Source organism: Protopterus annectens, chromosome 7.part0 (genome assembly GCF_019279795.1).
Source record: "Protopterus annectens isolate FY-2018-M chromosome 7.part0, PAN1.0, whole genome shotgun sequence".
Lineage (NCBI taxonomy): Eukaryota > Metazoa > Chordata > Ceratodontiformes > Protopteridae > Protopterus > Protopterus annectens.
Genome location: NC_056739.1, coordinates 232008570 through 232032335, shown reverse-complemented (window position 1 = coordinate 232032335; position 23766 = coordinate 232008570). Strand labels below are relative to the sequence as shown.

Here is a 23766-nt window from a genome sequence, read left to right as displayed (position 1 = left end):
TGGAGGGACAGGTATGCATCAGAGACAGAATGGGTGGTTCTGATACCATTCAATTTCCAAATGTGTAATTGTCCTGATAGTCCAGATTTTGTTGATGTTCTGAATGCAAGGCACATGTTGTCTGTCTGTTACCTGTATGATACCAAAAAAGAGATGAGGCGTTGTTGCAATATGTATATTTTTTATGATATGATCTTTTCAGTGAGGAAGCATTGTGGTTGTTCCAGTTGTGACAACTGTCGAGAGTGGTGCACAACAAAAGGGCATTATATTCAATGATTGGCCTAATGAGTGTTGAGTACAGTGGAGCAATTGTGTTGCTGGATCTGGATCTCATACCCTTCAATATAAGCTGTGCAATGGGAAAGGATGTCCTTATAACAACTGATACATTGTGATCAAATGACAATTCATTGTCAACACAGTTTCCCAGAGCTCTAAATATTGGATCAGTTTTCAGGGGTGTGCTGTCAATGTCATAAGTTACAAAGGAAGTCATGCTTTTCAAAGTATATGATTATACATTTCTTGTCATTTAGGATCAGTCCATATTTTTGCACCAACTATATGCTTGGTACCGGCCCTCCTGAAAGATCATGGTGTCCTCTGAGGAGTTTATGGTGGCACATATTCTGCAACGTTGGTCAGCCACAATGTCTTAACAATTGTTAAGAAGTAAATGCCAACAAAAAGCAGTTAGTTTCTAGATATTTGGAAATAGGGTAATATGGACCCAAACCAGAAATGAGGTAATACCACAGACCTCAGCAATTTTAGTCATATTCACAAAATTATGCAAGGTGATGGACAGAATTGGTATAGAATATATTCGGGGAGGCATGGGCAATCATATAGGTCATCTACCTAGTTTTTCGTTAACTAGTATGCTTAAACTCAAATTTTCTCAAAACTGTGACCATCACTTTGGGTGAAAGTCTATTTGTGGATGCAGTTCATTGCAATGTGGATAAAACATAACACTATACCTGATAATCAGAATCAAAGCTGAACTCCTGGATCTAAAGTTAACTAAATCTGCAATAATGTGGATCAATAACTGTTTGTGTGCTTATTCACAGCAGTTAAAGACAAATTCTATGTTCACCATGTCCTCATCTGCAGAGTCCAGCACTGCTCTCTCCTTTAACATGTTTTTGTCAGGTATCAAACCTGAATGATATTTCCTTCCTTCAATTATACTTACCATGGCAAAAACCTTCAATGTCAAATAAATGCAACATTTTTGAACTTGCCAAACCCTGTCACCATCTTTATATAATATTTATGGACAAAACCTAAAAATTCACAAAATCATAAAAGACCATGGAGTCCTTGTTGATATCGACCTTTCATTTTGATAGACATAGTTACTACGACACAGAACACAGTGTCCATCTAATCCTCTCTGAGTTTACCAGCTGTGCCAGGGTATTAAATGTTCCTATGTACTACTCACTGCTGTCAGATGTGTTCAAACAAAGTGCATCCTGTTCTGTAACCTACTCACATTCAGTCGGTTGCAAATGGGAAAGATACATGACATTTGTCTTAAAGTGATACAAAGAGCTTTGAGGCTTGCTTTACAGCTACACATTATAAAAACTCATTTGTTTTCTCCTGCTTTACCTACACACACACACACACACACACACACACACACACACACACACACACACACACACACACACAGTTATTTTGCTAATTTCAAGCACTTGAATAAACCCCTTAACTTTTCGCATTTAACTATTAACACTTTATTAACACTTTAGGAAACTAAAACTGGAACAACTTACCCTAGAGATTGTATTTTACAGTGATGGCTCATTAAGGCCTCTGTTAGCCATTTTATTCCTTCATCCTCTACTTGGTTTTTACTCAGCCTAAATGAAAGATATAAATAAGTTACGAATAATTTTTGTGAAAACTGTAATTATGCAGATAGACCAGTCTTGCTTACCCCAGTTTCACTATTTTACTGTGTGGACTCTTAAGGGCCTCAGAAAGGAACTGCACTCCAGGAGCTCCGATGTTGTTTCCACCCAGCCTGAAAAAAAGTTAAACATAAACCATCATTCAATATTTATCTTGCTGTTCAAGAATCTTTGCAAAACATCAGTGTATCAAACCACTCATTTTCTAATATTCACCAAAGCATATTCACTGTGTTTTAACTAGAAAAAAACAGTAAAATTCATACAAATAAAGATAATAGAAATCAATAGAAACCAAGTATTTAAAGGTTATTATGTTAGGCATAATACAAAGTATTGTAAATGTTTCCCTCTGCATATGGCCAGACAAATCAATGCAGCAGCAGTAAAATAACCATTTTTTCATTACTTTCATAAACTTTCTTACCTTCTCTCTAGTGTTATAACTTTTCCATATTCTTTTGCTCTGACTCGCTGTGTTCCTCCAGCCATCTCTTGTTATAGTAAGTATTAACTTTATTGCCACAGTATAATATGACAGTTTAGTAGAGCTTTTCTCTTTTCTTTCAGGGCCTGTGGTCACTACATATGACCCTGATACTGCAGGAGCTCTGCCACTAGACCTGACTCTATATATTGTCACTGAAAATGCTGTCATTGTACAATGTAATCAAATCTGAAATGAAGAACCTAGCTGTGTATTAACTTTAACTTGTCAAATACATACCTGCTCTGTGCTGGAAAGTGGCTGGAAAATCCACCCTCAGAAGTATTAGCCTTTGCACTCTAAGGACCACTTCCTTAGTTGGCCACTGTCCTTTCTCTTGATCACTAGATTACATTATATATTCTAGTTAGTTAGTCTCCCTAGCTGCAAAGTTTCTGTATTCAGGAAATGGAAGAAAACCTGTTCTACTTTGTTCCTCTTTGTTGATGGCTTTGTACTGATTACTCTCGGTTCTAATTTGACCTGAATGTCTGCTTCACTTAGCATCCCACCCACCCTATCTTACTCTACAGTTATACTTTCCACATATATATTTAGCTTGTGATTCGTATTTCCTAACCCTCCCCAAACAACCTTATTTCTATCATACAAAAACTGTTTATTTTTACCTAACTTCCGTTTAATCTTTTAGCACCATTCTCAATGACCTTCCTCCCTCCCATACTGCTTTGCACTATATCCATTCATGTTCATACTCTCTTTATTAGATCACTGAGTGCTTAAAAAAGCGAATGGTGATTAATCAACCCTATGTAAGTGAAAGCTTACAATTTCGTACTGTCAGAACAGCTATTTTTTTTTTAGGGAAATGGCTCAATGCACAGTTAAAATACCAAGCCAAAAATATAAGTGTCTCGCAAGGATACATTGTAGGACCCCTACTTTTTAACACTTTCATAAATGATCTTCATAAAGTCTTATTACAAAGTAAACTCAATCAATAAGCTGATGATTCTACCATTATGTCCTCTTTCAATAATTTCTCTGACCTCAAACTCACACAAAACTCTTACATCTATTGAATCCTGGTTAAATGATTTTCATCTTCTGTTGAACACAAAAAATCCAAACTCCTACTCTTCTTTACAAAACCACCACACATATATTTTTACAATATTTTCATATAACAGGACAGAAATTGAACTAGTAAACTCATCAAAACTTCTAGGTATAACCATTGACAGTCGGCTCATGTTTGAACCACACATTCTTAACACGATAAAGAAAACCCAGTTTAAACTAAGTAAACTTTACCATCATAAACTTTATCTTGACACAGACACCAAACTAAAACTGACCAACACTCTACTCATTCCCTCTATTCTCTATGGAAGCCCCATATTCAAGCATATTATAAATTAGCTAAATTTGCCGCTGCCTTGTCTAACCACACACATCATTGTCAGGCTATTTCTCAACTCATTTGGCTTGAATTCCCCCACTAACACTACACACAGCTTACTCTAGCCCACAACTTACTCCATTCTGTTCAACCATATACTCCTACCCACATGCTTAGATCCACTAAAAAGCATCTGTTAAATATATCCAAACCTAACAAAACAGATTGTGGGTGTCTGTACTCCCACAGCATTGCCAAATTATGGATGCCATTCCCTCACACATCACACAACTTAACTCACTAAAAGCCTTAAATATGTTAAAAAAAAAAAAATTAAACAGCTCCGCCTGCTCTTGTGCAACAACCCACCATAACCCTTTGCACCCCTCTCTATATAATATATCTACTGCTATTTCAAACATAATCCTAACCAGACAGCTAAGAAATAAATCTACATTTTGCCTCTTGATGATTGCAGTTCTACTTTTTTTGCTTTGTGTTATCTAAAATGTCTATAATGTCATTATAGTGAGTGACCTTTTATTATATTGTAAATGTCTGTATTTCTGTGATTGTCATGTGTCATTATTTTTCATTGTACCATGCACGTGTGATTCTTGGTATTGCAAATTGTTTGTGGAGCTTTTCTCCCTGGGCCTCCACTGAAAATGGGTTATTTAACCCAGTGGACTTTCCTGGTCAACAAATGTCAATAAACAAAATAAATAAATAATCCACTTTCACCTTCAAACCGGGGCCTACATCCTATAAATAATATCACTGAAACTCAAACCATGCTTTTATTCAGCTGAGAACCTTCCAAATGAATGCCTTAAGATAACAGCCAATAGCATTACCTATGCTATTTCAATAGTTACAAATATGTCACTCCAGGAATCCTACAGTCCTGCTCTCGTAAAAAAGTCATACATTATACCTATTCCCAAAGAAGGAAATTCAACTGACATTACTAACTTTAGACCGATATGAATCTTATCTCCTCCCTCTCTAAAACATGTGAAAACTTTACTCAAAACAATTGCTATCGCCTATCCCCAACACAATATGGCTTCTACTCTACTAACACTGCACTTCTGACATACAGATACTATCAGTAAAGACAGAGATAAAGACAAACTAGTCTCCTCATTTCTAGACTTGTCTAAAGCCTTCAACACATGTTGTCACAGCAAACTTCTCCTTCAAAGGTCCACACTAGGTCTCTCTCATCCCACCCTTCTATGGTTCAAAAGCTACCTTTGCAATAGTTGTCATTCAGTAAATGGAACTTCACCCTTTATCCATTGGTTAGAGCTACCCCATCAACTAACATTTGCAGCTTCTTACCACCTATACCTGTTATCCAACGTCCATCTGTCTAGCACTAAATGATATTTTACAAAACTAAACTTCCAGTTGGTCATTAAGATCCAATGCCCAAAAACTTCTGTTTGTCCACAAACTTCTCATATTTGTTGGGCTTCATCAGTACTCAATACTATGTTGCTAAGACCTGGAACTCCTTTGCAGTGTCCATTAGGTCAACACCCTCCTTCTCATCCTTCAAAACCATTCTGAAAGTCTTCGTAGCCAAAACCTGTCTATGTTCTTACTCAACGCCAGGATAACCTATATCCCTAAATGTGATTTAAGTACATATTCGTATCTTACACGCTCTTACTCTCCCTTCTTGCCTCAATTCCTTATTTCTATAAATTTCTTCCCACTGGCTTTCTCTCTAAATATGTCTGCCTTTCCACTCATTTCATATTACAATTCCTGCTTGGATTATAGTAACTTACTTTAATTTGAAGCTTTTTTCCCCTGGTCTTCTGCTAAAATTGGGCTCCTACTCAGACTTTTCCAGTAATCAAACATCAATAAATATAACACAGGATTGCATGGAGCCAGAGCCCATTCTTGCCAGCAATGGTTGTAAGGAAAGAAGATGATCTTGTATGAGACTCCAGCTAAAATGTTAATTCTACAAAATATCTGTGGGATTTTGAGGAAGTTATAAAAATGACAATTACAGATCAACAGGTAATTACTAGGCATGGGGTCCAGTAGACCATTTAGAAGCATAATTCATTTTTTTCATTGGCCCAAAGCACCATCTGTTTAAATGCCATGCTAAGAGTTGCACAGCAGACAAACAGAAACATACTGAATAAAACCCTGGACTACAGGAAGCAGTTAATTTACATCTATTTGCCTTAATCCTCTGTGCTAAAATAATATATTTCCCCACAACAAATGTACAGAAAATGCACAAGCCTTGAGTGATAACCAACTAAACGTATCTTGATCATCAAAAAGGATGTGAAACTTTAGACTGCAGGATTTATATAGCTACCTCTAAACACTGTCGACTAGACCCAACAAAGTTTGCTAGATGAAAATCCCACTGGCAGAAATGATACAGAGGTAAGATACATTAGACTCATGGCTGAAAAAGGGCAAGATGAGCAAATAAGTGCACAGCGGGGGGGGGGTGAAGACTAAAGGATAAAAAAAAATTGTTAGCATACAGAACATCCCCCTCAGAAGAAGGAAGGAAGGAAAATGTGTAAAGATAGTTTGTATGTGTTGTAGAAGATTCACATTGAAGAATTGGAGACAAGATTGTAAAGTAGGAAAGAAACTTATCGTTTAATGAAGGAAAGACTGTCTTAAAAATCACAAGTGTGGGCTTATACTATACTTTGTCCACAGGCAGCCATCACCACTGTATAAGCTTTTGAATATTAATGCTCTTTCTTCTCACCGTGCATTGTTTTATCAGCTTTTGCACCAAGCAGCATACATATCAAATGCATAAATACCTGAAGAATACAAGGCAGAGTACTGTTTGGGGCATTATACATTCTTAATAACCATAATCTGACCATTGCAAATGAAAATTAAATAAAATTATAGCAATCAGAGTTAAACATTTATGTGATAACATAGTTTGTCAATGAATGGGTAACAGGCTAGGTTTAAAATGTCCCTCCATGCCTTGTATTTTGTCCTGTGAATGCATAGGATTTATCATTTAAAACTATATTATGGTTATTAATTGAACCAGGAAGTAGTTTGAGACTCAAGATGGGGAATATTGTGATAAACTTCATTAGAGATCACAAAGTGATCACCTTATCAAGACAATCTCCTTAGTTTTTATAGGAAGCATTGTACTTTAAACACTACATAACTGTACTTAAACAGAGACCAGCACAAGTCATTAAGTGTGGCTGTACATAAGGGGTGGACAATGCATAATACTGGCTAGTGGAGAAAGTAATCTATCAGGTTTGACTCTTAAAACTATTTTGTTCTACACACACACAATAAATTTGAATCCATAAAGTGATAGGACTACTCTGAATGTCAGTAAAAACTGATACTATTTGCAGTGCCGCAGCTGAAATATAAAGTGATCTGGAGAAGACCTAGAGCCCTTATAAGCAACAAATCTATAATTATGCTTTTTAACTGTGGAGCAGACCATGTTCATAATGCAGAAAAGTACTTACTACAGCAAAGTTGTACAAATGATAAAATCTATGCCTTTAAATTGACAGCTAGTGCCATCACTAAGATGACCCTTGTTCTTTAGTATTAAACATTTTGAACCCTAGCAAAAGGCAAAGATCTATGAACTGTAGAATTTAAAGTTAAGGTACAGTCTTTTTCTTGGCACACTGTCATTAAAGACTTCAGGATTCATAAAACTAACCATTAATTTGCATTAAAATTAAAATGTTGCTTTAAAAATGTTGATGTTGAAGTAACTGCAGTGCAAAAAGTTTTATTACATTTTTAGAAAATGACAAAGTAAGAGGGTTGATTTCACAGAACAAACCATCCTCCTTAGTTCACATTTCAGCAGCTAATTAAGTTGCTTTTAGTCCTAGCATATGATAATCTCAGGCAATTTGCCACTGGAAAGGATCATTCCATGTGTCATTGCCACTAAACAATTACCTGCTATTGTAGGTTGTACAAAAGATCAAATTCACCTGCATTTTAAATAAAATGGGTACTTTCCAGACCATCCTAGACTTCTCAAGAAAACTGCAAAATTGTCACAGTTCCGAGTTGAACCTGGCAAAAACTTTAGATGTCACTGAACAGAAAGGTGATGTTTATATCAACAGTGAGTTCATCTACACTGGGAAGGGAGTGACTACTGTTAAGTTTCTTTTAAGAAAGAACTTTAGTTTCTTTGAGAAGTATTGCACTAAATTGGTCAGAGCTTCAACCAGACACCTGGGCCCTTGGGCCCCTGTACCCCGTACTCAAAAATGTAAAATAGCTTGACAGAATTACTAGAATTGCCGCTGACGTGAGGTTTCTGGTTGCAAGTTATTAGTGTGGTATTCACTGGATGTATGAGAAAGGCAGCATGATCTTTAGGAGATTTAATGAATGGCATTTGTATTGTGACATGTGACAGGTGGATTCAGAGATCACATCTAATACTATGACAGGCTACCAAAACAATTTGGGGATGATTAAAAAAAAAAAAAAAAACAGTTTTCTAAGGTAAGCTGACTTTTAATTATTAATTGCAATCAATATACACAAACCTTCAGAAGGACATTTAGCATCTATGTCTGTTTACTATGTATACTGGCCTTCAAGGTGTCCTAGGCTCTGCCTTTTTTCTTACTTTAATTGCAGAAGAGAGTTGGACATTTGGTTTCCTCTCTAATCATTGTTGCCCCATATGATATAAAAAATAATGGTATGTGCAGTAAGCAGAATGTTTATGAATTTTTGCCTAACTATAGTCAATTGACATTTACTGTGGACTGAGGCTTGCTCAGAAACTATGTACAATTACCTCTCTCTATTTTGGGAGAGATTGGATGTCTCAGAAACTGTCTCACCATAGAAATGTTGGCACTTGCAATGCCGAGTGCCGATAAGCTGAAAAAAAGACCGAAAACACAGAAGAGTGAATTGTGAAAATAACTCTTCTCCTTTTGAACTCTTTTTGCAAAGTGGGGGCAAACCCCCTTTGCAACCCCCACACCCTTGAACTTATACCGTCTGCTAGATCCCCTTATCTTGGAGAAAAGGGGATATTCTGAGAAACTGCATAACGGACTTGGAATATATAAGTCTGTTCCTTTGACCATTCATTCTCTGCAGTTCAAATGGTTAGCTCAGATTATGTTACATGGCCCTGAAAATAAACATTAACATACTGCCTAAGCAGTGAGATACTAGAACCATATTTAAACAAGGCCTGCGAAGTGCATGCAAGCATTACCAACCCAATAAGAGTGGATCTTAACTTATTAGTAACAGTTTACACTCATGGCAGTTGAAGCATTAACAAAATAGTTCTAAAATTCCCATACATTTTGTACCAGAAGGCAGGTATTTAAGCTGGCTGATGTATGAAGTTCAAACTGATAACAGCTTTCTCAGACAGAGTACTTACGCCAGGGAACGTATATGACAGTGTGGGCTTTGCAATGCTTCTGATAAAAGTTTTGCTCCATCTTTTCCAAGGTTATTGTGAAATAGTCTAAACAGAAAGAGAAAGACACAATTATAATCATAGCAATTTCTAACATTTGTTTTATCTACTACACGGTGCTGAACTAGGAATAGACACAGAGTGTATGCTTCAATGACGCATGTTTCAGTAATATATTCCCGAGTTTGGGTGATACTGCAATGATGATTGCAGCATGTTAAGCAGCTGTGTCTGGTCTAAAAAACATTATTTTTTAATTATCCTTTCTTGTTTTTTTGCAATACTAATGCTCCTGCATCGTTTTTGCATGATCACTAATACATTCCTGAGGTGGCTGATATTGCAATGACTGCTAAATGTAAAAACATTATTTTTAATTAACTTTTCCTTTTTTTTGTAATACCAATACTCCTGCATCTTGCATGTTGACTATTTCATAATCTGCTCTACTTGAAAAGATCTTAAAGGCAGACAATATTTTACCATGATTTCATTTTTCAACTAATGCACCTTTACAGACAACAAAACTTTGTTGTCACTTCCTTTCTTCCATACATTTCATTCCAACAATTCAAAACAGTGTTCTAAATTAAATGGTTCCTCTGCAAATATCCTGATTATAACCTTACATACTTTCACCAACTTTTTTAAACCATGTTTTCTGTCAACTATACAGCAGATTATGAGGTCCTTTTCTTGTGCCAGCTGCAGGTTGTTGTTGTGTCTTTTGGCTTTTCCCAGTTAGGGGTCACCACAGTGGAACTCCGGTCCGCTAATGATTGGCAGTAGATTTTTATGTGTCGAGTTGCCAGCCCTGACGCACAACCTTCAATGAAGGTATGCCCATTCATGCATGTCTCCACACAGAAGACGCTCTAGCCGAGAATCGAACAGGACAACGTCTTACTGTGAGGCGATAACGCTACCGCAGCAGTGCCAGCTGCAGGTACTTGATTAAAATTATGTAACTTTTTAAAGAAATAGAAATGTATTGGCTGCAGGAAAGCCCGCCCCCCCCCCCCCTATTCATGCACCCTGTGGGCTAGAGGTATTACATTTCCTGTCTTTCATATCAAACTTTTCTTTCATCTGTAACAAATCACACAGTAACAACAGATGCAGCCTACCTTTGACTGCAGTAATTACCAGCTACTTGATGCAACACATACCTGAATAACCCTGTCTTTTCAGATCCTTTTTTAATATAAATTGTATATAAAGAAGCCCTGGATTAAAACTTTTTCTTTGGGCTTTTTCTGAAACAGAAATATAATGAGCATGAATACAGTATACAGTAGTCACTGAGTCATTGAACTACAGGTGCTGGGAATTGTGCTGTGTTCCTTATATGTCAACCTTTAAAACAAAACATTTGAAAACCTTTTATCTGTCAAAGTACCTTAGTGAGAATTGCTTTACCGTTTACAGTTTATATTCCAGTAAAGCAATTACTTTATACAAATGAATGAAAACTCACCCAGCAGTAAGATGGCATACATTATTATATCTCTTCCACTTGTGTAGCCATGACTAGTAAAACCCATGGCCTGTGATGTCATGAAGTAAATGCACACCACATGTAGCTCTAGGCAGTAGCATTTACCTGGTGAGCTCTAGTAATTCGGGTTCCTATCATGTTGTGAAACTTTTAAAAGTTCGAATGTCATATGGTTGACACCATATCACTGATTTTTTAAAAGTTTGAATGTTTCAATGGAGATCCCTGTACAATGTGGCAATGGAAGCTTTCCATTGTCTCCACTGTAGTGTGATCTCGGAGTTGGTATATTTAAAGAGTGGGGGGGGTGCAGGGGAGCCTGCCTCCCTGCTTAAGCTTTCATGTGTTTTTTTTTCTGCTTTTTTTTTTATTTTTTTTTATTTTATTTTTGAACTTTTAAGAGTTCAAGCATATGGTCTCGACCATTATGATGTTTGAACTTTTAAACGTTTGATTATCTGATATAGACCCTAGTGGTTCTACTAGAGCAAATATTAAAGCAATATACTCTCTGTGAGTTTTATACTGTAAGCATGACAAATATAGGCAGGGGATCAAAAAAAATCTATGGACAATATTAAATACACACAATGCACACAGCTACAATTTTTGCAACTATACTGTCACTTATTATAACTGTCACTGGAAGAAGTCTTGGATAATGAGCAGAAAGTTGTAGGCAAGAAAGAAATTACACAATAATCCAAGGGGTGGCTGAAGTGGTTATTTTTTGGAGTAGGAGTAGAAAGGGTAGACTGACTGTAAGTGAAAACAGACTTGCATTACTTGATTATTAAACAATTTGTGATATGACTTTTAAGGGAAGGTCAGTGAGCATGTCCGACAGCGTCATGATCAGATATATCACTGTGGCCATTACTTCTTTCCCAGGCACAATCCAGATGGCTTTGATGCAACTGTTAAGTGAATATAAAGTTATTTATATAAAGCTAGTGCACATGCTCAAATGTCTGAAGGGACATGGTCCTCTTTAGTCATGCAGTTGTAACACAAAAGCTCACAAGTTAATGCACTTAGGCATACGTCAGCTCCTGCTATTAAAGTCTGAAACACTATTCTGACATCCAGAAACTCCTACAAATTACAGCAAAAATGGCTACTGTGGATGTAGTACAAATGTTAGGATGGCCAGCTATAGAATCACTGAAAAGGAAACAAAGTAACAAAGTGGAAATACATGCTAGGGTGAAGAAAAACAGTGCATGAATGAGAGAATAAAGCTTCAAGTGCAAGCTTTAACCCCTTTTTAGTAATAATCGGTATAAGAAAAGACTTAAGCAAATCAACGTTTGGGAGCATAAGCAAATCAAAAATCTCTGGGAAATGTACTCAAGGCAATGCAAATAATTTTTACATGACAAATTTCGTATGGTTAAAAATATAGTCTAATTTTAAGCCCCAAGATGAATCATTCCTAGCGCTAAAGATTTACTGGCAAAGTCCACTAACCAGTGGTACAGAAATAGCCACAGAATCATATCACATATTGCAGTGAGGAAATACAAATTATGTAGACCAAGTGACGGTTTAAAAAAGAATACACAAAACTAAATGACTTCTGTGAAGGCTACATTTTAAAGCACACCTATGTGAACATAAGTTGGTGCTAGTAAAACTGAACTACGTACGCAATTTGAGATTATGTAGTGCTGATTAATGAATGAGATGTAAGCAAAGGCGGAAGAAAAAGTCAGGGTGTGATGCTTTAATGAATTTGTTGTTACTGTGGGAGAAGTGCTAACTTGTCTGACAAAAAGAAAATAAATACCTCTTACTTTCTATCCCTGTTGACAAAAGTTGACTGTCTCATATGGAGTTTTTTCTATGAGCTTTTCACCTCCCCCCACACACATTTACAAAACCAGTGATGTCAGCTTTCCTTGACAGAACAAGATGCATTTGCCAATAGGTGAGCTTATCTATCCATCTATCTATCCATCCATCCTTGACATGACCAAAGATGCTCTGTCCCACCATCTGGAAGATTTAGGCTTTTCCCTCAAGTTGGGACCCAAAGAAGATATCTGTCCAGTCACAGCTGGCTGGTGGTCCTTTGAAACAGTGGTCCACATCATTCTAGGTATTGGCTAAACAGGCACATCTCCCCAGCCCTAACACTATCCTTACTCTTCCCTTGTTGAATTATCTACACAGGGAATCAAGTACCTTAATCTAATGTATGAATCCACTTGCACTAGAGCACAGTCAGACCAAGGATGACACCTCCCTCGCCCCGGGAATAGGAAAACTGATCTTACTGTTAATGCTCATCTCCCCACCTGACTCTTTCAATGCTGAAATGCACTATATTTGTACAAGCAATTAATCCACTTACTCATGATAAAAGTATCTTGTGATAACACAGTGTGCATTGTCTACATTTGGAATTAAGCCAAATTGTTAATGGACACAAATAAACTTGAAACAAAGCAACCAAGCTGATAACTAACAAAATACAAACATTTACTTACCTCTTTCATCTCTAATAATATAAGACTTCAGAATAAAAACAGATAATGCAATACATAGTAAACTCATATTATACAAGAAACTCCATCACTTAATATAAAGAAAGACACTTAAATATAGGTATCTTGTAAAATTACTACATTTTAATTGTGTAATTAAAACATACATATGTAAATTCAATCCTAGATGCTTATCTCTGCATAGCCTAAATTGCCAGATGGTTTCTCTCATATTCAATTGTGTTACAATAATTCCACCCCCCCCCCCAATATTTTTCTCAACATGGTCTGAGACACAATCATTTTTTTACAAGCAGGATTATTAAATAAATGGTTAGAAACAGCATTATCACTACTCTTTCATTTTCACATGTAAACTGTCCTTTGATTCCTAGAATTCAATCTAAATGGCTTAAGTTAGGATAAGTTCCTTAAAACAAATGCTAAGATTTTACAGGAGCCACATTTAAATATGCCATTACTCTTAGCTGAAAAAAATGACCTTAGGGCTGGGTGGTTGGCAATTATCGTAAAACAATTTGTAAGTGAGGATGTTGGTTATCACAAGATATAAATTTGCTCATTACATGGGTTATTTGTTTTTTTTATTCTGAAGAAGTCTTATAGTTTCATAAGTTCATAGCTGTGTACTAGGAAGATGACCACGTGGGCCTTTATAACCCTAGCTGTGCAATCCAACTCAATTGTGTCACTATGTATATAAAGGACACTTATTAGGAGAAGGTATGTCAGGAAGTTTCTACAGATAATGTGGGGAGTGGTATGTTAGTGTGGGCATCGTCTGCCTCTATCAGAGACATAGGGACCAGACTCAGGGTGAATTTCTGATCTCCCATCCATTTGTCAAGGTTATGCTTAAATGGGGTTAAGGACAGACACTGATTCACATGGATGGAGAGCCTTTTCCAGAGCATGGGGATCCACTGAGACATATCCATCTCACCCACATGTCTTATTTATGTCACAAGCAAAATTTAAATCCTTGGATCTAGTGATTCTGATGTTGTTCATTTCACAGATGTGTATAAGGTCCATCAGAACTGGACCCAAGGATGTCTTGTATGCTATGCATAGAATACCTCTTAGTAACTGTAGGGGACAGAGTATAGAGAGGTTTAAGGTAATCTGTATAGGACAGTGTGTTTATACCCTGGATTCTCTGGGTGAGGTATCTATGTGGGTGCGCCAGCTATTACATGTGTCTAGTCATTTATGTGCTGAAGGAGGTATTATATTTCTTGTTGGTCTGATAAGGGCTGAATAAAGCAGCACGGACATCCTTGGACCTGAGTGTTATACCCTTTTAAGTTAGGTGAAGCAGAATTACTTTCTTACTGCCATGGTCACATGTTGTCATAAAGGCCAGATTACTGTCAATATGTGCTCCTAGATCTCTGATTACTGGGTCAGCTCTTAGGGATATCTTACTGATGGACTAATTAGCCTGAGTGGCAATTTTCCCAAAAAGTACTATAATGCATTTCATGGTATTGAGTTATAGCCTGTGACTTTGGCACATGTCACTTGTCAGTGGTAGAACCTCTTGTAAGATATTCACATGAGGGAGAGAATCTGTGACAGTTGCCAATATGAGTCCTCTATAAACTAGGTCAGCCAAATGCCCTTGACATTTGCCTTTAACTCTGAGAATTAGATGTCAAACAGGAGCGGTCCCAGTATGGAGCACTGAGGCACCCCACTTGTGACCAGTCTCTAACTGGAGGTGATTTTATCAGTCCTGACTTGCTAGGTCAAGTCTATGAGCCAGTTGGCAATCTAGAAAATTATATAAGGGTTTAAGCCCATTTTTGTGAAGTTGTTAACTATAGCAGAGTAGGGTATTGTATTGAAGACCTTATCTAGGTCCAGGTAGGTGCGCCATTTCCCCCTCATCCACTGCCTTGGTGATCTTCTCAAAGAAATCCACCAGGTTTAGTAGGCAGGTCTTCCCAGGTTCCTAATATATAATCGAAGACGCAATACTTTGAATGCATTTTGATCGAACTTGAAAGCACGAAACAGCAAAACAGGGAAATGCTATATAAGCGATTTATTTCCTTGGGAAAGAAATCACTTGGCCGCCTCCATTACTTTGCCATTTTCATCACTGTAGTGCGATCTCAGAGTTGGTATATTTAAATAGGGGTGTGTGGGGGGCATGGGGGCAAACCCCCCCACTTAATATAATGTTTTGATGTTTTCATTTTTATTTTTTTTATTTTTTTGTGGAACAGCAATTTTTCCCTGGGAAGAAAATCACTGTTCCGAGTGTTTGGGATGGTCAGCTTTTGCTCTCATGGGGTTGATAAATCAGCGTTCACTTTTTTAAGCATTTGCTGATTTAGTATAGACCCAATCTTCCCTTGCTAAGCTAGACTGGGTTGGATTCAGTGTCTGAAGGTTGCCTTACTCTTTCTTGATCAATTCCATGATAATTTGTTCTATGGCTTTGCATACTATACTAATCAGACTTATAGGTATGTAGTTTCTGGGGTCAGTTGATGGTCCACCCTTGTGAAGTGATATAACTATTGCAGTCTTCATTTCTCATTGTACAAATCCTGTTTTTGAGGCCATAGTTGAAAAGTGATTCAACTAGTCCTGAAAGGTCATATTTCTAGCTGTTTAGGAGGCATCCTGGGATACTGTTGAGGCCCATTGAGGCTGTAATTTTGGCCTTAATGAGTGCTGCCAGCACCTGTTCCCTGTTAATATTTGGAGGGGTTATGGTAGCAGGTATTTCACAGAGTGAGTGAGGGGTTAAGGATGAACTGAATTTGTCAGCCAGCGAATTCACTATGTCTCTCTGCTCAGTCAGTGATGGCGAGCCTTGTGTGCCAGGACCTTTTGACACAAACCCAAGTCAATTCAGTGCAATTCAAGTGAGCAGTGAATGCAAAAGCAGTGTCTTTGGTAACTCAGGTGTTGGTGATCTCTGACATGACACCCAAAACATTGTGGCGTGTGTCATCTTTGACAAGTGTGTCACAGGTTTGCCATTTAGACATCTAACCTACAGAAATTGGCCTTCTTGGATTTAATTCGTCCACTTAGTTTCCTGCTCAGTTCAATTAGACAGCTGTGGTCATTATGGGATTACTCTTCCTGATTTTAGCCATGGCTTTTTATCTTTTGCTATATACCTTATTAAGGTGAGAGTTTTACTAGTGTGGTTTGTCTTGGGCTTATTTCTAGTAGGTACAGCAGCCTCTATACAACCATTTACATAGTTATACAGGATCTCTGTAAATAGTTCTGCATAGATTGTTGTGAACTCTGAGATGGGACAGGCAATGAGTTTTGATAAGGTATCATTTAATAGGATGGAGTTTGCTTTGGAATAGTTCCTAACTCTTACAGGGTTTGCTGGGATTATGGTGTTGACTTTATTTTGAAGGAGACAGCATTGCAGTCTGACTTCATTGTGAGGACATGACATGGAGTTGGGGGGTGCAGCACTCTCCCAAATTGCGGAGTATTAAATCCAGTGTGTTTGAATCTCTCGTGGGTGTGTGCATTATCTGGTCATTATTATTTGTGTTAATGAAGTCCAGGAAGCATTGCACCTGTGAGCATGAGGCAGTCTATGTTTCAGTCTATAGAGGGGTGGTTAAAGACTCCCATGAATAGTGCATTTGGTTTAATGGTGAGTATCTCGAGTAGGCCTTATTCCTGCACCTTTTGTCCTTGTTTGTGCAGCTGATAGTCTAAATGTGAGGAAGGGACTGAGGCCTTGCACTACCAGAGTACATTCTGTAGATTTAAACCATGTCTCAAAAATTGCACAGATTTCTCTATTTTCCAGAGTGAGGAGAGCTTGTAGGCTATGGAGTTTCTTCTTTAGGCTTCTAGCATTGAGCAGTAACAATTTCAAGTTTCTTTGGGTTTTACTTTCTATGTCTATAGGTTTGTCAATTTGGCATTGCCTAAAAGCATCTATCAGGGTGGATAAAGTATTAGCCAATATTCAGAGGCCTAGTGGGGACAGGTGTAGACCATTCTTTACAAGGCAATGTGGTCTATTAACCATCTCCTCCCATGCTGACAAATAATTAACTCCCCAGGAAAGTTACCAGAAACTAAGGTAATTATTCAAGTCAATCTTTTATTCATACCGTGGCATCATCCTTTGTGAAGGTAGAATGCTGCTCAATGCAAAGAACATTGGATCTACATTTTCTCCCTTCATAAAGTCTAGTGAAGTGCATCTTGGGTCATCAACTCCCACATGATAGAATCATACTGGTACTTATGATGTAGTGACTTAAGTGCATGCATAACTTAGCTGATCCTCACCCCAGACAAGATGCTGTTATAACCTTTGTTCGTTCTACTGAATGAGGGCATCTGTACACTGTGGTGGTTGGTATTGCTTTTGGTGAGAGCTTTAGAGATTGCTGAGGATAGGCATTACCATATATAGGCTTAAGAAGTCATTGAGGTTTGGGAAGATTGCTTTTTAATGCCTTAGTATAAGTTGGTCTATGTGAATAGTGGACACAAAGTGGTGAATGTAATGTGTAGAGCTGACAATCTTGTTTGTATGTGAGATTTTTGCATCCAGTGAAATTGTGTATGTGCATCTCTTGCATATTGTGTTTGTGGTTTTTAAGGACTAAATGGTTGTCTGCATAAATGAGACAATTGCTGCCCATATCTACCACACTGTCTACAGGGACATTTGAAAATTGTATATCCATGTTGTCTGGACCTGTATGAGTGAGTTACTGTAGTTCATGGACCGGGTTACACAGAGGTCTCCTCACGTGGTCTTTGGGAATTGACACAACACTTGGTTAGATTGTGCTAAAATTTGGTAATAGTGCTATTTAATGTGAAAACTAGTTGCTGTAAGCTTGTCTCCACACAATGGCTTTGTTTTAGCCACATTAAGTTAGAAGTTTCAGTTCTAAGGGATGATTTATAGATAGCCTTTTAAAATCACAGCATGAAAAGAGTGGGTTGGGGAAAACTTCAAACTGCAGCTCAATTTCTGTACTTAGAATTTCAGACACTTTTAGCTGAATGCCTCAGTGGGTGCTTGGATAGACTGACAGAACAGTCATTGTAATGTAGCTTTAGTCAGGTATATACAACTATAAAACGCACTGGAGCAGAATTCTCAATACTGCCACTAGTGGAAATCCACCACAGATTAAGATAGCAGACAAGCAGAAATATGCCACTAATGCTGTAATATATAACTAAATGAGGCTGTTGAAGAAGCTACATGATTGTCTAGACTGAGTTCAAAACACATTATACAAAAATGCTACCTTTTACATGTAATTCTATTTTATAGAAATTGAAGTGCAGTATAACGTGCAACAATGCTAAAATCTCGCAATAATACACAATCTTCCCACAAGTACAAATGAAGCTACACAACTAAGGTTAAGAAAAAAAGCTAAAAAATATATAAAACAGAAAAATGGACAAAAAGCAGTGAAGTACAAAAAAAGAATCACCTCACTTGTTGCTATAAATGCAACTTAAAATATTTATGAATGTAAAAAGTTTGTTTTATTCTATTTTGATGACAAGCTTATATCTCACATCTCTGAGTCTTACATGTCTTACATTCTCAGAGACGAAAGTGCTAAATAAATATTTGTATTTTGTTAATCATCAGCCTGGTTGCATTGATTACTTCTGGATGAACTTTATTAGTCAACTACACCACATGTGCAGGATGAAACCACCTGAACCATGCATGGTGACTAAACTAATCAAATCATAGACCAAAGAAATATCCACTAATGGAAAGCCCAATGCAAATGCTTTAATCACAATAAATATGCAGCTGTAATAAAACCAACAGTATCATTTAATATCATAAAAATCCTTTTTGGCATCAGATAAACACATTGCTTGGACTTCATTTTTATATTGATCAAGTGAGGGACTATTGGCAGTGCCTAATTTTAAAGCTTGGCACATGGCAGATTTGTGATAGCACAGAAGGTAGTGCATTCAGGCAGCAGTTGCAGGACCTACTAGATAAAGCAAGACACAATGAGTTGGTGTGGATAACAAGGGACATGAGAGCACATATCAGGATAGACAGAACAAGATAAGAGCACTGCCTGGGTCTACATGAGTGGGGCAAGAGGAATAAAAAGAGAGGCCATTCTAGACTTCTGTCTGGCAAATGGCTTGTAGTTGGCCAACACATAATTCAACAAGAGACCGTCACAAGATTACATACAACAGTGGCCAACAAGCAACTCTGGTAGACTTCTTCCCAGTAAGAAGAGGGCACCAGGGTATAATCGACTGCAGAGTCATCCCCAGTGAAACAGCCATTCTATGACAAAACACTGTTTGCCACAATCTGCTGCAAGCAGTGGGCCAATAAGGCTCAAAGATCAACAGAGACTAGGATGAAGAATTTGATGCTGGAGAGAAAGCATAAGAGTTTGAGGGAATACTCAGGGCTCTAGCCTATCAGAAAGAAGACGAAATGGGTGGAGCTGAAGAATGGCAGTGCCCTCAAAACAGCATGTGTGGTGACTATACAACAGGTATTTCACGGAGACAGCTATGGAAATAAGGTATGTCAGGAAAGCTGGTGGTGAAATGAGGAAGTCTAGGAAGTCCTCAAAAGAAAATAGTACACGAAAAAGTGGAAGACAGAAAACAATGGCAAGGCTAATTAGGAATACTGGCTGACTAACAAAGATGCTGACAGCAAAGAAGGCATCACAGGTACTCTACCAGCTTCGGGAAAGAGACTCAACAGAGGGCATAAACTGAATCTGTCAGGTTTCAAGGTAAAGACAGAAAGATAAAGAAGATAGTCATTAGAAATGGTCATAAGGGATACAGCAACTACCTTCTCACTAGTCCACAGACATCAAAAGCAGATGGAAGCTTTTGAATGAAGAAAACCCAACAAAACCTGTACTGCTACAAACACAGATGATGATGAAAGAGTAGGTGCCCAAGGTACAAGAAATAAGAATGGCACTTAGGAAAATGAAGTCAGAGGAAGCAGCAGGCTCAGATGAGGTCACAACAGATATGATCGAGATTTTGGGTGAATTGATAGAGAAATGGCTCCAAAGAGTGCTTGTGACCCTATGGCATACCCCAGGTGATTGGAGAAAAAGCACTCTTTTGCCAGTGTCCAAGAGCAAAGGAGTCATTTAGAGCGATGGGCAATATAGAGTTATCAAACTCGTGTAACACTGCATGAAAGTTCTGGAGAGTGAGTGAGTGAACAAATATTCAGAGTATTAAAACACACAGAAGAACGTGACCTCCCAAGCAGGCAAGGACAAAATCCAAATGTTGAATCCTGTAAATAGTAAAGGATAGATCCAGAATGATGTAAAAAGTAACGCTTTTATTAACAATAAAATCAGCGTTTTCACCATAGTACCACCACAGCTTCATCAGCATAGAACATCTTTTTTTAAAAAAAACGCCAATTTTAAATGAATAAATACGATGACGTAAATCAAAGTAACTCGCATTTAAAAAGCCAGTACATCAGAATGCACTGTATTGTTTACGTTAGTATCACTAACATTTAATATCAAAATATCAAGGAAACTTTCCACAGATCAACAACCATATACTTATAACTAGCCAGTCCTCTTCAGGAACATAGATGTAAAATGTTATAACTGTATTGTTGTTATGAGTAATGACAATAAGTGTTCAACAGTGTGTGTTTAAACCTGCCATATGCCTAGTGTTATATTAAATACTACCTAGTATACTTAGTATTTGATGAATGTTCAAAAACAAAAAAGAAATATATAATGAATATCTAAAAGTCTTAAAAGGTTAACCAGTTTAAAAATATATATAAACCCCAAACATCATAATTCGCAAAAATGTTACTATGCGAAAAAATTCATATAGTTAACATACGATAGGGGACATCCTATTGAATTTTCTGCTTCTTTCTCAGGAAATTTCTCATTTTCAGCATGCAATTAATATTGCAGCTTTCATTAAGTCCTGGAAAGCTAAACGAATTAAGGCTAATCTGCCATTCCAATTCACGAACTTCTAATAAAATATTGACCGGTCCTGCTCTTAAAGTGTGTGGTATAGTATCTATAGCTGTGAAGTTAAAACTGTGTCCTAAATGTTTCTCACAATGTTTAGCTAAAGCATTATCGCATTTTTTTGTTCTTATTGCATATAAATGTTCATATATCCTATCTCGAAATTTGCGGTCAGTTTTACCTACGTAATAGGCTTCACAGCAATTACATCTTGCTAAATACACTATAGACTTAGAAATGCAATTCAAGTTACAGTTAATATAGTAGGTATGCCCACCAATCTGGAAAGTACTGCAATTGTTAACATGGTGACAGTATTTACACAACCCACACTGTTTACATCCCTTCATTTTACTACTGTTATTGGAGTTGTTGTTACTTTCTAAAATAGACTTCAGATTTCTTCCTCTTTTGTATATAAATTTAGGTCTTACGCCCAATTTTCTCAACAATTCCTCATTATTTGTTATATATTGCCAATTCTTCAACAAAATTGCTTGAATATCAAAAGAGTCACTATTAAAAGTAGAAATAAAACTAATTCTAATAGTATCTGTACTCTCAAGAACTTTATTATTACTTATATTCCCAAATGTTGTATTAATTGAATCTAAGTCAGTAGTCAAAGTAAGGGCTTCAGTTACTATTATTTTCTTTTTCAAAAGAGGGAAATACATCCCATTCAATCTTTTATAATCAACTTCGTGTAGAAGTTCTAAAAATAGATCTAAAGGATAGTCTCTACTCATGAACATGTTTTCAAGTTTTTTACACTCATCATAGAAAGCTGTTTCCCTGTTACACATCCTGGCTGCTCTGATGAGCTGTCCCTTAATAATGGCTCTTTTCTGTTTAAAAGGGTGTGAGCTTTTGAAGTGTAACAGGGAATTGCAGTATGTTGATTTTCTATGTGTGGTAGAGATACATTCAAAATTAGTATTGTCCTTAAGTAGTTTGACATCTAAATAGTCTATTTCAGAGGTGGAAAAGTTAAAAGTAAATTTCAAAAAAAAAAAAAAGCTCACACCCTTTTAAACAGGGCATACCTACTATATTAACTGTAACTTGAATTGCATTTCTAAGTCTATAGTGTATTTAGCAAGTGTATTTAGCAAGATGTAATTGCTGTGAAGCCTATTACGTAGGTAAAACTGACCGCAAATTTCGAGATAGGATATATGAACATTTATATGCAATAAGAACAAAAAAATGCAATAATGCTTTAGCTAAACATTGTGAGAAACATTTAGGACACAGTTTTAACTTCACAGCTATAGATACTATACCACACACTTTAAGAGCAGGACTGGTCAATATTTTATTAGAAGTTCGTGAATTGGAATGGCAGATTAGCCTTAATTCGTTTAGCTTTCCAGGACTTAATGAAAGCTGCAATATTAATTGCATGCTGAAAATGAGAAATTTCCTGAGAAAGAAGAAGAAAATTCAATAGGATGTCCCCTATCGTATGTTAACTATACGAATTTTTTCGCATAGTAACATTTTTGCGAATTATGATGTTTGGGGTTTATATATATTTTTAAACTGGTTAACCTTTTAAGACTTTTAGATATTCATTATATATTTCTTTTTTATTTTTGAACATTCATCAAACACTAAGTATACTAGGTAGCATTTAATATAACACTAGGCATATGGCAGGTTTAAACACACACTGTTGAACACTTATTGTCATTACTCATAACAACAATACGGTTATAACATTTTACATCTATGTTCCTGAAGAGGACTGGCTAGTTATAAGTATATGGTTGTTGATCTGTGGAAAGTTTCCTTGATATTTTGATATTAAATGTTAGTGATACTAACGTAAACAATACAGTGCATTCTGATGTACTGGCTTTTTAAATGTGAGTTACTTGATTTACGTCATCGTATTTATTCGTTTAAAATTGGCGTTTTTTTTAAAAAAAGATGTTCTATGCTGATGAAGCTGTGGTGGTACTACGGCGAAAACGCTGATTTTATTGTTAATAAAAGCGTTACTTTTTACATCATTCTGGATCTATCCTTTACTATTTACAGGATTCAACATTTGGATTTTGTCCTTGCCTGCTTGGGAGGTCACGTTCTTCTGTGTGTTTTAATAGTTTGTGTACGTTTCTGTGGAGTGGAAATATTCAGAGTAGTTTAAAGTGAGATGGGAAGTTAGATTTCACATCATGATTCAGCACAACTGATTTGATAATTGCAATGAGACAGATAGTTGAGTAGAAGTTATAGATGAAGACCAAGTCCTGATGAGCATTCCTGGACTTTTGAGAAAGCATACATCAAGTTGTCAATTAAGCTTATTTGGGCAGCCCTGCAATGGTTTGAAGTCCCAGAAACATTACTAGAATTGGTGCAGCCTATCTGTAAGGACCGGATGACTCAAATATGGACAGTGTTTGAATTCTCAGAGGGTTTTCCATTGGAAGTCAGTGTATACCAGACTTCAGGTCTGAACCCACTGTTGT

General features: G+C 36.9%; 1 protein-coding gene across 2 annotated transcripts in view; it reads right to left on the bottom strand.

The window, feature by feature from the left end:
* Positions 1 to 23766, bottom strand: part of LOC122806371 (NACHT, LRR and PYD domains-containing protein 14-like) — a 549548-nt gene that overhangs the window by 202020 nt on the left and 323762 nt on the right. For both annotated transcript variants that reach the window (XM_044076722.1, XM_044076721.1), the window contains exons 10-12: positions 9219 to 9305; positions 1958 to 2044; positions 1794 to 1880 (exon numbers count right to left, since the gene is read on the bottom strand). In XM_044076722.1, the coding sequence (XP_043932657.1) occupies positions 1794 to 1880; positions 1958 to 2044; positions 9219 to 9305 (261 nt within the window). The remainder of the gene's footprint in view (positions 1 to 1793; positions 1881 to 1957; positions 2045 to 9218; positions 9306 to 23766) is intronic.